Genomic DNA, 16,608 nt, shown 5'->3' on the forward strand with positions numbered 1-16,608 from the left:
TGTCTGGATTATAAAAACCTTGACTGCAGTATTGACATGACCTATATCCTGCTAATTATATAATAAACGCTCGCTCATTATAGGCTGCAGTTGTGGAGGAAATGAGCAGAGCACGTATTTATGGATGTAAGCGGGAACATTTCGCTTGCATGCCAAATAAAAATCGTTGCAGCAGCTATTTTACGCTTTTGCAGCTAATCGAGGGAGCACTTTTTTCACCTATCGACCATTGTTGAAAGTGGAGCGACGCACTGGAAGTCTTTCTTTTGGCGTTATATTATAGCCAACGAGCGGTGACTGTACTGTGGACCCGCGCATGCGCAGTCGGAGCCCCGGAGCCGCAGGAGATCAGAGCTGGTAAGCCAAATTTCAGTTCCTGAAATCTGAAAACACGAATTAAAATCAATTTTTAGAACTTTCCTCTAATTATAGAAGGCAGAAGCATATTTTAGTCACACTGGGTTTAAAAAGAAACCCGCCAGTCTGTTGTTTTTTTTTTCTCCCCTCACCGAGGTAAACCGTTTTTGGCGTCAGAGATGTAATCAAGCACAAAGCTTATCATCTTTAATATATAAATTTGATAATGGCTAGCGGATCTTTGACGTAGCACGTTTAAATACAAATTTTAAATTTAAAGCAGTTGCGCCAAGGTTTCAAAAATACCCGGCACACTTAACGCTGTTATGAGGAGAAAATGTTGCTCATTCATTAAAGATATTGCCGGAATGGGCGATAAGGTTGCTTTTTTCATTAAATGGGATTTTCACAGGAATTGAGCCTCTGCTTTAGCACATTTTTTGCCTCAAGGATTTCAGATCCTCCGCCATTTTAACTGAAATGCTGTATTTTAGTCTCTGTCGGTGTGTGTGTGTGTGTGTAGACTTGGGAGCTTGCGCGTAAATATTGGTGTGTCACCATTATTCTTTTATTATTGGAAGGAATGCATGGCTTTTAAAAGTTCATGGCTGTTTTGTCTTATTGGAAACACTTTTAGAGGAAGATTTTTTGGGGGGTGAAATGTAGTTAAATTTTAAAGTAAAATTTAAACTCTCTGTCCTGTACTTTGGATAAATAGTATTTTGTTGAATGATAAAAGCGGTGCTAATGTGGTAAATTAAAAAGAGATGTTTCAAGATAGCAGAAAATAATATTATAATAATTTAAGATTTGAATTTTGTTTATGCCTCTAAATCAGAAATATTCCAATAAAGAAATATATTTAAAAACAACAAACAACATAAAAATGAAAGCTTAAATTGGCGGGATTTCTCTCCCCTCCATACTGTGGCACTCCCTCCTCAGGTTTTGGGTACAGTCTCCTCTATAAATCTTTAACACACAATGTTAAAGCTGTTACCCTATAACCAGACAGCATTACTTTGTGCTATTTCTCATGCTGTGTCTCCCAGTGCTCCAGCACAACACACTGGGACGCCGTCATGAGTGCCAAAGTGAACATGGAGGCTCCAGCCAAAGAACCGGACTGCACCCCTATGGATCCGTCATCTTCGTCTCCCACAGAGGCAATCCTCATCTGCGGGGGTGATGGTGTGACCAAGAAGGCTCGGCCTCAGCCCCACACCACCACTGCTCTCCTGCTACCAGGTGAACTCATATGTAAGGATGTTCACAGATACATACTCTACTAAAGCACTGTTGGGGAAAACACTGATTGTGTCTTCTGACCTCATTAGACTGAAAAACGGACTGAGAAGTGAGCCTTTAAGTAACCAGCAGTGTAATAATTTACCAGGCAAATTGTAAGGTCATAGTTCAGAATTTACACCTGCAATGTTTAACCTCATTCACAGGCATCACAATACAAAACAAGGGTCATTTTAATGGTTGACTTAATAACATCACATAGAAATATATACACAAAAGATGCAACTCATCTTATTAGGTCCCTGCTCACAAAGCTGTGAGTTTAAAAATCAACTCTGAGTCTTCATTTCCAGAAAACCTACATAGACTTACTAAACAGCTTCAGATCATTCTGTCAGTAATTCAGGTCAGGTTTATCGATGAAAAAGCTGCATTTGTGATTAAAAAACCCAATGAAAATTAAATTGTTAATTAAAAACTTATCTTTTCTTTTCATTGAACAAGACATCCGCTTTAAATGTCAGTCTACTAAAATCATTAGCTGGATACATTTAAATTAAAATGTTAAAATTTACCTCTTTTACTTTAGGAGGGCAGATTCACCATGGCAACAGGTAAACAAGGAGCAGAACCTCCTTTTAGTCTGTTTAGAAGTGCGGAAAAGAGTCATTTTATTGAGCCACAGGCCGTTCTGTCATCATCATGCACAATATAAATGTTCGATATGAAATATCTAACTTCTCTGTACTGACTGCGGTGATTATTTAGCCAACTTTTCATTAGATGAAGCTATAGTTCTGATTTTGAACTCTAATGATTCAGCTGTAACCTGACAGGGACAAAATCTAGGAGATGTCCGGGAAGATAAAAATCTGGAGAAACAGACGAGCCACACTTTACTGATGGACCTGTGAGATTAGTAACCCAGACGGCAACAGACAGTCTGCCCTCAAGTCAGTTTTGGTTCAGTAAAAAAACAGTTATTGCAGCAGTTTATAACCATTACATTTTTTCCCAATAATTATTCAGCAAAAATTTAATGTACTGATGGGCTGTAAGAATTTCATTTTTCACAGAGGATTTCATTATGTCTGCCATTACTGGATAAAGTTTTTAATTAGATTTAGAGGAAAAACTGTGCTTTAATGTTCCCCAGTGTAAGCGTTCGTAATTTTATGTAATATCAGCCTTCAGTGATAGATGATGGCTCTCTTACGGCAACAGTAGAGATGTTTTACTCAGTTACCGGTAGCCTGATAGTAAGACTTTGCATGTTAGCATGGACAAACACGTTTTTAGAAATGTCTCAGCTTTTATAGAGCCGTTTACATGTTGTTCAGATAGATTTGAGATATTTTAGTGTAATTCTGGGAGGGTGAGGCTCTTTAAATAAGGAATACAGATTGTATTGGGACAAATTAAGCCACTATGAATGGATCTGGAGGAGATGAGCTGGATCCAGATCTGATCCAGTCTGAATCCATGATGCTTATCTGAGCGCATCCTTAAACGTCACTGTAAAAAAACATTGAACTCAGTTTTAGTCATTTCACGCTCATCTTCAATCAAATATTCTCAACATCTCCTAGACCCAGCTGTGGCAGTCATTTTTCCATCAGTGTGACTGATTACAGCACAACACATGATTGATAACTTAAACAGTGATTGCTGCAGAAAATGTTTAAAGTGTGGGCAAACTGACTGACAGTGTGACAGCTGCATTACTGTTCACAGAGATTCAGCTTTAGAAAGACCGAGTCTATAGATTTAAATCTGAACTGACAATAAGTCTAAGATGTAATCGCTGTCTCCATCTTCATGTTGATTACTGATCGATTATAAAAGTGGGCATGTTACGTACAGAAAACAGTGAATTAAGCATGCCCTCTTCTGTGAATGAATTTGCTGCATTGTGCACTTTGACAGCGACTTTATGAATGAGAAATTAAACTGTGTGTATCAAGAGGGGAGGAGTCAGAGAGAGAAACTTGGTAACATTGGTAACTACTCAGAGTTGAAGTTACCTGTCGTTCAGGGGAAGAAAACCAGTGTTTCCTTCAATTTAGGGTTAACAAATTCAGAGTTGTTTACTAAGCCTGCTTCCTGGAATCGGGCCCGGCTGATGGTTTAAGGACTGTTAAAGATGCTACATCCACTACCAGTCAAAAGTTTGGACACACCTTCTCATTACTTTAAGAACTGAAGGTCAGACAGTCCGGAAAATAACTAAACTTTGAATGCAGTGCAGTTGCAAAAACCATCAAGTGCTACGATGAAACTGGCTTACATGAGGACCGGCCCAGGAAAGGAAGACCAAGAGTTACCTCTGCTGCTGAGGATAAATTCATCCGACCAGCCTCAGAAATCACAAGTTAACAGCAACCCAGAGTAGAGCCCAGATAAATGCCAGACAGAGTTCCAGTAGCAGACAGATCTGTACATCAACTGTTCAGAGGAGACTTCGCGAATCAGGCCTTTACGGTCAAATAGCTGCTAAGAAACTAATACAAGCAACAACAACAAGCAGAAGAGACTTGTTTGGGCCAAGAAATACAATTATCAAAATTAGCACAAAACACATTAGACCAGTGGAAATCTGTGCTTTGGTCTCATTGTCCAAATTTAACATCTTTGGTTCCACCCGCCGTGTTTTTGTGCGACGCAGAAAAGGTGAACTGATGGTCTCTACATGTATGGTTCCCACCGTGAAGCATTGAGGAGGTGTGATGGTGTGGGGGTGCTGTGCTGGTGACACTGTTGGGGAATTTATTCAAAACTGAAGGCACACTGAACCAGCACGGCTACCACAGCATCTTGCACCAACATGCCACCCATCCAGTTTGCGTTTTGTTGGACCATCATTTAATTTTAAACAGGACAATGACCCCAAATACACCTCCAGGCTGTGTAAGGGCTATTTGACCAAGAAGGAGAGTGATGAGTGCTGCGCCAGATGGCCTGGCCTCCACAGTCACATGACCTAAACCCAATGGAAATGGTTTGGGATGAGATGAACCGCAGAGTGAAGGCAAAAGGACCAACAAGATGCTGAGCATCTCTGGGAACTTCTTCAAAACTATTGGAAAACCATTTCATGAAACTCATTGAGAGAAGGCCAAGAGTGTGCAAAGCAGTAATAGAAGCAAAGGGTGGTTATTTTGAAGAATCTAAAATATAAAACACGAGTTATTTCACACGTTTTTGTTTACTACATAACTCCATATGTGTTCATTCTTAGCTTTGATCCCTTCAGTGAGAATCTACAATTTAAATAGTCATGAAAATAATGAAAAAACATTAAATGAGAAGGTGTGTCCAAACTTTTGACTGGTAGTACATAGAGTTCACTCAGCCACTCCTCACTGCATGTGCAAATCCTGACAAATCTTCCAATGCCTGTTCATAATTAATTAATAAGTTTTAATGCATAATTTTTAATTCAGTTTCCATGTTCAATATTATCATGTTTGTTAAGTTTTGATGTGTTGGCCGGACAAAGCAACACTTTCTAGCTCTAGCTCACCAAAGCCGTGGAAGTTTTTTACTTTTTGAATTTTATTAACAAAAGAGTTAATCACGTAATTAAAAGTGTGTTTGTATAAAATAACAACAGCATTAAGAAAACAGTTTGATTGTTTCCAAAATCTCTGCTCTGTATTAGATAAACCAAGACTGTTGTTGTTACTTAAAATAAAAACTTGCTGAAATAAAAACCATAACAAAGTTTTGGGGGAAAAAAACACTTTAATGAACTGAAATAAAAATAAAAACCAGACAGAATTTATTTCCTGACATAATCCTCCCATTTATCTGACTTGGCATTAGAAGCACATTAGCTTGTGACCCTCTCTGAGGCCGGGTCTGTGCCCTCAGGTCTTTTCCAAACATGTTAATCACTAATAACAGATACTGATTTCTATTGCAGTTTCTCATGTCAGAGAAACGTGCAGTAAAACTGAGTGTGAAAACTGAGTGATGATATTAGCAGCTGTTTAACAGTTTTGTGAAGCGTGCTGATAACCAAGCCTGTCTGCAAATCTACAGAAACAAACAAATACTATTTGCCTGGTTGTCACGGCAACAGAGCGCTGTTTTTCCTTTACCATTTATAGTGAGTAAAGCAGACGACAATGAACTACATCACTTTGTGCTTTATTATTCTAAGTGCATCTCTTTCCTCAGCTCCTGCCCATCAGAAGGTGGAGGTGACTCCAGCTGTTGCAGTGGGTAACCCAGGTAAAGGAAGCAGAGCCAATGAGATGGCAACGCCCGCACTGACAGCACAGGTGGGCGGAGCTTGTAGCATTGTCCATGTCCTAGAGTTGAAGGAGGGAATGGCCATCCTGCCCAGTAGCAACCTCAAGGTAAAGCGATATTAAGCTTTGCTGTGGTTTAAAAAAAGTCATTGAAAGTTGTTTTTATTTCTTTTTCGACAAAGTCCTGAATAACTTCTCACATGTATAAAAAACAGCTTAGAATTTTATTATTATTATTTTACATATCTTCATTCAAGCATTTTTTATACGGCAGCAGTGAGCAAACTGAGCGCCTAACTGCTGATGTGAACAAAGTCATAATTTAACAGTCTGGGTCAGAAAGAACTGGATCTCACTTGATTTGAGTAGTTTTAAGGAGAGCACAGCGACAAAGCTGAACCACCTAAAGAAAATGTGAGGCTCGTTATTGCAGATTTAAAAAAGAAAAAAGGATATGCTAATCAAAATAAGAATACAAATCTTTAAAATCATCATATTTAGTTTTCTTTACTCTTTAAAGGCTGTGAGACAGAACAGATAAGAAAGCAGCAACAATTATATATATATATATATATATATATATATATATATATATATATATGTTTTTTTTTAAGCAGCATACAGTTTGTAAAGACACAGACACATTTTGACAGATGGTGCACTGATGTGTGTGTGTGTGTATTTGACTTGTAGTTCTGTGTGAGTGACTTAGGAGCTCTGAGCACACTGATCACCCCGGGTACCGCCAGCAGCACTGCTGAACCTGCAGCAGGGACTTCTGGGAGATCCACTGACGCAGAAAGAGTTCCAGACAAGCCAGGTAGACTCGTGGTTACATAAGGTCATAGTAATATCAGGCACAGACACACAAATACTGCACTCTGGTGAATCATTTACATTTTGCACACACAGCGCAGAAAACAGTTTGGAACCGGTCACCTCCAGGATAACAGATTTTTATACTACTTAGCCACATGTGTTTGTTATATTTTAACACATATTTGATAACCAAAGCAGCTTTTATACCATGTGTGATATTTCAAATATAACAGTGAGTTAAACTAGTTCTTGTGTTACACGTGTCATGCTGGTTTAAACAGCCTGCACTTTTATTTGAAGTACTAAACAGCATGGGCTCAGTCATCAGTGTGTGTGTGTGTGTGTGTGTGTGTGTGTGTGTGTGTGTGTGTATTAAGCATAAATGAGTGGTAATTACATCAGCTGTAGCAGAGCTTGTCTTTACAAGTGAAGAGGTTGCAGCTGCAGATTTCTTTGTAAACATTTAAAATCCAGCTGAGAAACTTTGAAAAGTCAAAGAATATTCAATAAAGATGCAGACGGGCGTGTTTTCACCTGCAGCCCTGTCTGTGACAGATGCGTCGGCTCCTGCCAGCTCTGGGAGGGGCGTGGCCCTGGAGCCAGAGAGGTTGGTGCCGGTCAAAGCTGAAGTCCAGGTTGATCCAGGACAACAGAACCATAATCCCAGAGCTCAGCGGACCTACACAGAAGAGCTCCGCAGAGACCCCATCACTGACAAGTATGTACCCCGCTGCTCGGCCTTTATGTTTACGCGCCTCGCTCCACGTGCATAAGCTCATCTTTCGTTCCCCGCGCCTCAGGAGGAGCGTTGGCGTGGAGAAGGTTCCGGCAGGCGGGAGAGTCTCCCTCAACCCCGATCACCTGAAGCCCATGAGGAAGAGGAAAAGGAAGGAGTACCTGAGTCCATCTGAGGAAGACTCGGACATCGAGGGCACGGTGGAACCGCGTTGCTATTTTAGTTTTAAAGTTGCTTTTATGCGTGACTACCATCTCACCGTTTCCTGTTGTGCGCTTTCTCGTGTTTTCTTTTTAAGGATGAGAAAATGGATGATTCTAAAGCAGATGGCCGACACATCAGAGGAGGTTGGAGCATTTATTTCTTGCATCAGTGGTTTTGTTGGACGCATATCATCTTTCACTGGATACTATTACTACTAAGCTGCAACACTACATCACATAAAATCACATCATCTCTTTACTTCATCCAGAAGCTGTGTGTCCTTCTTTATCCTTTCATTACATACCCTTTCTTGTTTCAATTTATTTGAAAAAAAAAACATGCAAGGTCGAAAATGAGAAGTACGCAGAGTGTATAGAAGACATAATGTTGGAGTTTCACAGCACGCATTGATTTTTTAAATTCCGCTACATCTGACATGCCATTAAATTCTCTTCTTCTGACTGTTTCCATTAGTTGTAAATTGTAATAAATAATTTTATAAATGTAATAAATGATGGTGTCTGTTTGCTGAAGGTGGAGACAGTAAGACAGAGCAGTGGACGTGGGCTCAGTACCTGGAGGAGACCAAAGCTGTTGCTGCTCCTAACAAGCTTTTCCAAGAGGTATGTACACACACACACACACACACCACACATCAAAGGATTTTAAAACTTGTTTTAAATGTAGTAGGCAATCAAATCTATTGCTCGGAGCAAAATTGAGTGTAGCACTCTCAAGAGAGGGACAAAGTAATTTATGTCGCCAAAGCCATATGTTCATATATTAAATCAAGGATGTAAAACTAATTTCACATTGTGCCCACTTTGAAGTGAAGCGGGCACAATCAGTGAAACTCTCCTTTCTGTAAGTGTAAAGAACTTTAGTTACGCTTTGAATCTCTGAAGTATCTCAGTGTAAGAAAAGAAGTGCAATTTCAGCAGTACGTCTCCGTTTTTCTACACAATAAAGAAACGCTGCCGTATCAAATGAAAGAAATCTGTCACCGCAGCTCGTTGGGCTTAAATTGTAAGAAATAAGTGCTGAAAATTACACAAAAGAAAGCTCATTGCTCAGACTGTTCCAAAACAGAAAGTGTATGTTAATTCAAAGAACTTGCTTCTTTTTTTTGAGCTGTGAGTGTATCCAGCAGAATAGTTTATCTACTAGGTAGTTATGTTGGTGTGGTATAAATGTCCATGGTCTTCATCAGTAGGATAAGTTATAAAATGTTTAAAAATACAGTTAAAAGTCCAAAATTTATGCCATTTTCCAAACCTGTCTAAGCGGACTGGATTGGAGTCTTAGAGTGTTTGTTGGACCGATTCTGACCCCCGGGCCTTATGTTTGACACCTCTGTACTAAATGTTGGAGTTTGATTTTAAAATAATCTAAAGGTTTGTATAACAGTGATGAAAAACCTAATCTTGGAATAAAAGAGTAAAAAACATTAAGATGAAGACATAATCCCTGTTATTTTATTATTTTTTCTTGCGGTGTTCGGATGGTTTCTCTGTTCTTTGCTGTCACTCAGTTTCCCCAGAAAAATCTTTTATGCAGCTTTGCTTCTATCTCCTTGTTGTACGGAAACTTTTGCTGTTGCTTCATGTTCCAGTCCCAGAGAGTGCCGACAGTGAAGAACGGCTTCAAACAGGGGATGAAACTGGAAGGCATTGACCCGCAGCATCCGTCCATGTACTTTGTCCTCACTGTGGCTGAGGTGAGCCAGAGGACCGTCGCCGCCAGGCTTCTTATTTAGGATCATTTTAATGTACTCACAGAATGCTTTGGATGCAGAATGAGTTCACTGAGGTGTCTCCTCTTCTGATATGTCATGTCAGGTCTGCGGTTATCGGCTGCGGCTCCATTTTGATGGCTACTCTGACTGTCATGACTTCTGGGTGAATGCCAACTCTCCCGACATCCACGCTGCAGGCTGGTGTGAGAGCACAGGGCACAAATTGCACACCCCCAAAGGTCAGAGGTCATACTTATTCTTACATTAAATAAATTCTTAAAAAATATTTGCCATCCCAGTGTGTGTTTTATCGACACAAGAAGTTTAGAGCGAATGGTTTCTTTTGGTGCAGATTAAGTAATGAGATCTAGTGTTTTTACTGAGCTCAGCTGAGTCTCTCCTGGCATTTTTACATTTAAAGCACACAGATGTGAAAACGATTCCTCTAAATGCTGCATTCTCTTCCAACATGTGACTCCTCTCTGTATTTCTGTGCTTCCTGCAGGCTGTAAAGAGGAGGAGTTTACTTGGACCAACTATCTGAGAATGACTAAAGCACAAGTGGCTCCCAAAGAACTTTTTGCCAGTCCCGGAAGGGTAAACATCCCTGTGCAGTATAATATATGCTGGCTGTTTTAACCACACACACACGTATTGGATGAGGTGACTGATTCAGTGCAAGGAAAATTCCCAACTTCAGCTATTATAATGAAAAGCTTATTTTAAGAAATGTGCACCTTAGATCATGATCATGCAGCACTGAAAACAAACTGAACTGTTTTGTTTAATAAGGTCCTGGATCATTTTAATGTAAATACCTAATGCATGGAGATCATAATCTAAAAATCTTGACAAGTGGCTCAACAGCACACCAAAGAAGGTAACGCTTCCCCCGGTTTTCCAGATCGATGTAAAGTGTGGTTTCGAGATAGGAATGAAGCTGGAGGCCGTCGATCGTATGAACCCCTCCCTGATCTGTGTAGCAACCATCACCGATGTGGTGGACGACCGCTTCCTGGTTCATTTTGACAACTGGGATGACACATATGACTACTGGTGAGTCATAGAATCTCTCTGAATGCTTTTGGGAAATGATTTAAAGGATTTCTAAAATTATACTGTGATTGGGCTTTTGATATGTTCAAATAAATCTGAAGCAGTATCAGTGAGAATACAGCTATTTAGATATTTCGTGCTGTCATAGAAAAGGGTAATTATAATAAAGTTTTTCTCTATTCTGCTGGTGTAGCTGGAGGTTTGAGTTTAATCAAGAGGAGAGCAATCAGCATTGTTAAGGCGGATTAATTATGGCTGCTGAAGTTTGCAAAAAGTTCTGAATCCTGTGGAACAAAATTCATACCTTTATTAGGACTGAACAGCTGTTTGATGCTGTGTCATAGGTGATATGTGACCATTTCAGATTATAAAATTACATTTGTAAAATGTTCACATCAGAACATTTAGTTAATCTTTACTTCTCAGAAGTAAAGATTGGCAGAGGTTCGTCTGTCTGCAAAAAAAAAAAATGGATGTACAATTGTGCAATTATCTCATCATCTACAGTCCATAATATCATCAAAAGATTCAGAGAATCTGCAGAAGTCTCTGTGTGCAAAGGACAAGGCCAAAAATCAATATTGGTTTCCCGTGATCGTCACACATCAAGCGGCGCTGCATTAAGAACAGGCATGATTCAGCCAAAATCCTTGGACTTTTCTCAGTGTGACATCTAATATGTTTTCCATGTATCCGATTTCTTTTTCAGTAAATATCACAGCAATTCAGACTACAGCAGCCGAGCTGCATAAGCACGGTGTATTGATTAGCGTAAAGATAATGCCTCCATTAAACAAAACGTAACAGGCTGGACTTTTATCTGGCTCACTCGTTTCAGCGCATGTGCCAGTTTTCTCCCAGCACACAGCAGATGCGTGCTGCTATCTTGTTTTTCACCTCTCTCTTTTCTCGCTCCTGTGTTTCAGTAAAAGTAACTGTCGTTCAATATTCAACACAGTCAGCTCAGATTGTTTACAGAGCGATGCAGAAAAAAAGTGCCGCGCAAACACTGACATTGCTGTAACACAATCTTCACAGAGATTCAGAGCAGTACAACAAATCCACCTTTACATCAATGTCACTATGGATACAATACTACTAAACAAGTGTCTTTAGATCACTTCAACAGATAGAAACACAAATCTTTCAGGATTTCAAAGTTTCACTTTCTTCAACAGCTAGATGCTGATTTATTTCCTGCAGCATCATCTTTCATCAGTTCAGTCTTAATTTTCCTGTAAGTTTGCAGAAATTTCTATTGAACCTAAATTGTGCATATTGTTGTGTGTCACAACATGCAGGTGTGATTCCAGCAGTCCGTACATTCATCCTATTGGTTGGTGCCAAGAAAGGAACCTCCCTCTAACACCACCCCAAGGTGAGGAATGTGATCCCTGTTAATCAGTAGTTTATCCGTGCTCATTGTCATATCGTGGGTCATAAACCTCATCATTAATTCTGCTCAGTTATTTTTTTGTATACTTGCCCTCTTTTTTTTTCTTCTTTCATTACCGTTAAACTGAGGATGAACATGTGACAGTTAAAAGTTAGTACCTGACATATGTATCTATGCTTAAAACTTACAAAAGCTGTTTTTATTAATAAGTTATATATAAAGTCAGGCAAAACCGAATAAGGTTTTATGACTGTTTACGTGTGTTTTAAGAGTGTTGGTGAAAGTTTTTTCCTGCACCAGATTATCCAGACCAGGGCCGGTTCTCCTGGACTCGATACTTGGAGGAGACAGGATCCAAAGCAGTGGCTGCTGATGCCTTTAAAGTGGTGAGAATGCAGATAAAAAGTAAAGAAGCGCGAGCATTACGAACAGTAAAGTCACAGATTAATGGAAAATATGTCTAGTTTGTTTTGTTGTCAACTTGAATGTGAAATCCCATCATCCTCTGCTCCATCTCCAGCGGTCACCTCACAGCTTTCAGCCTCAGATGAAACTGGAGGCTGTGGACAAGAGAAGTCCCGGTCTCATAAGAGTGGCTACAGTTGAGGAGGTGGACACGCATCGCATTAAGGTACAACTTTGTGTAGTTCTTTAATGTTGTGGAATGGTTACTTGAACCCATTTTCTTGAAGAAAATTAATTGATTGATCGATTCCTAAAGATTAAAAGATCCCAAGAATCAGTCAAAGAGCTGGGAGCAACACAATTAAACATAATCCCAGTATCAGCTTTATAAAAAAAGGAGTCAAGACTGGTTTGATGACAATAAAAAAAATCAAGTTTCATCAATCATCAGAGTAAATTAGATATACATTCCTGCTCCAGTACTTTTTCCTTATGCTCAGCAGCTGTGCTTCAATAAATAAAACAATAAACAAGTCTGGAGATCAAATATCATCTCGGTGGGCCACTTTTCAACCTCTCTGAGCTCCGCTTTCAAAGACCGACCATCCTGACAATCAAGCATATGATCCCTTCGATCTGACCATCAGCATCCAGATAAACCAAGGTGCTCGCACAACCTGCAATCTAACTGATGCAATGAATCAAACCTGGAAAACAAGCAGAAGATGCCAGTCTCATGGGTTAAACCATCTTGCCTCGTCAGGAACTGTTTGAACAAGAATTTTGCAGAAGTGAAGAAGACAAACAGAGATAAAAGACTAGATCAATAAAGTGGATTGTGTGTGTGTGTGGATGATCGGATCAGTCATCAGAAATAACAGCACAACGACTAAGAGAAGTAAACAGAAGAAACAATAAAGTTTGTTTAATGTGTGACTGTCAGTTTGGATGGGTCTGCAGGAATAAGATCTTCCATATCCAATTACTGTATCATACGTCTTTGCAGTTGACTGTTCATTTCTGTACATTTTGAGCTCGAGTGCATGTGCAGTATTTATATCTATTACAGCCCGCTCTCTTCTTCTTGTTCAGATCCATTATGATGGCTGGAGTCACGTCTATGATGAGTGGGTAGACTCAGATCACCCAGACATCCATCCAGCAGGCTGGTGTGAGGCGACCGGTCACCCGCTTAAAATCCCTCCACGGGACACCAAAACACAGCAACCGCATGGTAGCAACCAGCCTCATGTGACTCCTTTTTCTTCACTTAAAACTGGAGGTCAAAAATTCTAAACCTATTGGTATCTTCTATAGACTGTATATAAAAGATAGAAGTGGCCACAGTGACATCAGTATTGTGTTACGGACTGTTCTGAAACTTTGTTTTAATATTTTGTAAACCACATTTGACCGTCTTTGAACTTTGAAGGCAGTGCTGCTAAGATATTGGCTAATGCTAGCACTGACAAGCTAGCTTACATAGCAAGTGTAATTCACTGTGATATTTAATGGCATGCTAACTTTACCTAACAATAAGAAAACTGGATTAACAGAAACTGTTCTTAGGTAATGATTGAATCTACATTGTCAGGCATATCCATAACTTTAAGATTTAATACAAGTTAAATGGGTGACTTTATAGACCAAATTGTTTTTTTCTGTTGTAAAGCCAGTCTCATGTGGACATTAGTGGATCTTTTTAAAGCCTCACGGTTTGCCACTTGTTATTTACATGATTTCTTTAAGGCATAATCAATGCCATGATTGTGAATGTCAGCCTATGAGTGTATGTGAATGTTCTCCTCTGTGTTTGTATATATGTAGGTGTGAGGGAGCCTCCTGCTACAGGCCAGTCCACCTACACCTCCTCTGTTCCCTGTAAACCCATCAGTCAGCCCAGAACCAACAAATACAGCTTCCACAACAGGTAAATCCTGAACTCAGCTCTGTCATCCTGTCATTAAATGCATGATTTTTCCAAAAACTTGGGATGATGTGTAAAACCTAAATGAAAACAGAATAAAAAAGTCAAATATTTGAACTGAGAAAATGGATCATCATTTTGAATTTGACATTATCAGTCAATGATATGAAAAAAAGTTGGGACGGGGCCATGTTTTTGTTGACATTTTAAAATAGTTGTGTCCCAGCTATTTTTTGTTAAAAAATTTGGAATTTTTTTAGATGCTAAAATGCACAGAAAGCATATCTCCATTTGACGATAAAGTTGATATTTGTCTTTCAAACAGGAAGTGTCCAACTCCAGGGTGTGACGGCTCAGGCCATGTCACCGGTCGCTTCACCGCCCATCACTGCATATCCGGCTGCCCATTGGCTGAGCGTAACCAGGGTAGGCTGAAGGCTGACCTATCAGACTCAGAGTGCAAGAGAAACCTCTTCTTTGGTCAGAGGACTAAGAAGACTCATTACCGTGGCAGGTAAAGTGGTGTCCATGTATTTGTGTGCATGTTTGTTTTTTCTCGCATTCATTTTCTGTATTTTCAGGATTGGTCGTCCTCCCAAATACAGAAAGAATCAACAGAGGGACTACCAGAGTAAGTTGCACTGTTTGTTTTTTGTTTTCGCAGCACCTCACCTCAAAACAAGAAATACTAATAATCTAATCAGAAGATTTGCATGTTAATTGTTTGATATGTTGTATTTGTTACTGTGAAAAGGCCGGCAGACCTTTTTTAACTCAGGTTTTTAGATCTTCCACTGAGCCTAGCAATCTAATAGAAATGAATTAACCGTTGCTTTTTCTGCTATGATACCCAAAATTAAACGGTTTGAAAAAGATTTATTGGCAGTTCCAGTTGTCAACGTATTTATCTTATCTAATTACTTAATGCTTTTAAGATAATTTTACAATCATGTTGTCTTTATAAGATTCTAGATACAGTATGAAGACAGGCAACGGTTGCAACAAACATCCAGTCAGCTCATGTATCTCGTATTCCCCTCAAATTTGCATGTTTGTACAATCATGTTTCATCATGTGTTTGTATGTTTCTGTGCACAGACATGTCCTCACAGGGAGTGTATCCGTCACTGTTCATGTCAGCTTTGAGCAACCAATCAGACCGCACTCTGTCTTTGTGCTGGGAACAGCACTGCAAGCTGCTGCCCGGCGTTCAGGGCATTCACGCCAGCCAGGTGGCCGCATGGAGCGTCGAGGAGGTGGGAAAATGTCATTTGCCTCCATAATTATTTACATTCTTTCTCTGACTTATACGATTACCCGAAATCCGCTGCATCTGTGCTGCAGGTCTTCAGATTTGTCCAGAATTTAATTGGCTGTGAAGAACAGGCTCGTCTCTTCAAAGAAGAGGTGAGACCATCAAATGCTTGTGGATTAATAACTGAAGGATGAATAAAGATTTGCAGTCTTTACTGGTGAAGTGTAAACATGTCATTCATTACTGATGCTGTTTAGACTGTCTTGCACTCTTACATGTTTGTATAATATTTCTGAATGGATTTCACTGCTAGGGGCAACTATAATTTGATATTTGACCAGATGGAACAAACTTTTCTCCACTTACTACCTCCACATTTGTGTCTCTCTAGATGATCGACGGGGAGGCTTTCCTGCTGCTGACCCAGACTGACATTGTGAAGATCATGAGCATTAAGTTAGGCCCCGCCCTCAAGATCTCCAACGCCATCCTCATGTTCAAGAGCACAGACGAGGGACTGAAGTGAATCCCGCCCTCACTCAGTGGCAGCGCTGTGCCGCCAATCATCATGTGCCAAATTCATTCTGTTGCAGGGAAAAAGACCCTGACCCCTTTTTCATGTGTTCGGTGTCCTGTACCCATCAGAGAGAGGGAGAAGGGAGGGGAGGGGGGTGGGGGGTGGGGGGGGGGGGGTGAGGAACGATCAGGGTAAAGAGAAACAGAGCTGAGATTAGAAGATTCAGGTTGATTAGAAAATATGAATACTTTTGGAGAGTAATGGAGGACTGTCATCAAAATCTCTGGAGGGTGGATATGAGGACGGAGCAGATGGAGGAAAACAGAAACTGATGGGTTTGGTTCACCCAAAACCCCTCAAAAAAAATCCCTTGGCCACAGTACGTCTGTGTGTGCTGTGCTAAATCTCAACATTTCAACCGACATACTTTATACTGAATTTGAATTATAAGCCAGCGGGAACGGCTGGAAACCCCACGGTTGCATTTCTCTGCCTACCAAAGCGCACTTTACATCCATGTCTCTCTGCGGGCAACTTTTTTACTATTTGAACATAAAATGTTATAATTTTATAAATAACATATCCTTTTAAGCTATTGTGAGAAATGATATCACAGTGTGAATTAAGCCAAAAGCTCTCAGCGACTTTTAAACACCGACTACCAAATTCGAATCAGTTCGTGCTTGAACTTCCAAAT

General features: G+C 40.0%; 1 protein-coding gene across 5 annotated transcripts; it reads left to right on the forward strand.

Moving 5' to 3' along the window:
• The first annotated feature begins 110 nt into the window (after positions 1 to 110).
• Positions 111 to 16,043, forward strand: l3mbtl1 (L3MBTL histone methyl-lysine binding protein 1). Of its 5 annotated transcripts, none has more exons than XM_063463702.1 (22): positions 111 to 357; positions 1,410 to 1,617; positions 5,788 to 5,969; positions 6,555 to 6,681; positions 7,236 to 7,398; positions 7,481 to 7,616; positions 7,715 to 7,763; positions 8,155 to 8,243; positions 9,233 to 9,337; positions 9,459 to 9,594; positions 9,861 to 9,952; positions 10,260 to 10,411; positions 11,713 to 11,789; positions 12,108 to 12,193; positions 12,328 to 12,438; positions 13,305 to 13,494; positions 14,040 to 14,142; positions 14,465 to 14,653; positions 14,745 to 14,770; positions 15,238 to 15,395; positions 15,484 to 15,546; positions 15,786 to 16,043. In XM_063463702.1, the coding sequence occupies exons 2-22, from the start codon at positions 1,440 to 1,442 to the stop codon at positions 15,918 to 15,920; spliced, it is 2,547 nt and encodes an 848-aa protein (XP_063319772.1). In that variant the 5' UTR covers positions 111 to 357; positions 1,410 to 1,439; the 3' UTR covers positions 15,921 to 16,043. The 5 variants fall into 5 exon arrangements, with proteins under 5 accessions (XP_063319772.1, XP_063319770.1, XP_063319773.1 ...); XM_063463700.1 differs by having other exon boundaries at positions 112 to 357; positions 14,721 to 14,770; XM_063463703.1 differs by having other exon boundaries at positions 112 to 357; positions 13,305 to 13,446; positions 14,721 to 14,770.
• The last annotated feature ends 565 nt before the right edge of the window (positions 16,044 to 16,608 follow it).

This window comes from Pelmatolapia mariae, linkage group LG20, assembly GCF_036321145.2.
Source record: "Pelmatolapia mariae isolate MD_Pm_ZW linkage group LG20, Pm_UMD_F_2, whole genome shotgun sequence".
Taxonomy (NCBI): domain Eukaryota; kingdom Metazoa; phylum Chordata; class Actinopteri; order Cichliformes; family Cichlidae; genus Pelmatolapia; species Pelmatolapia mariae.

Coding starts and splice junctions, on each gene's coding strand:
- l3mbtl1 (XM_063463700.1), top strand. CDS start 1,440: ATGAGTGCCAAAGTGAACATGGAGGCTCCAGCCAAAGAACCGGACTGC. Junction 7,399..7,480: donor AGAGACCCCATCACTGACAA/GTATGTACCCCG, acceptor CCCGCGCCTCAG/GAGGAGCGTTGGCGTGGAGA. Junction 12,439..13,304: donor TGGACACGCATCGCATTAAG/GTACAACTTTGT, acceptor CTTCTTGTTCAG/ATCCATTATGATGGCTGGAG.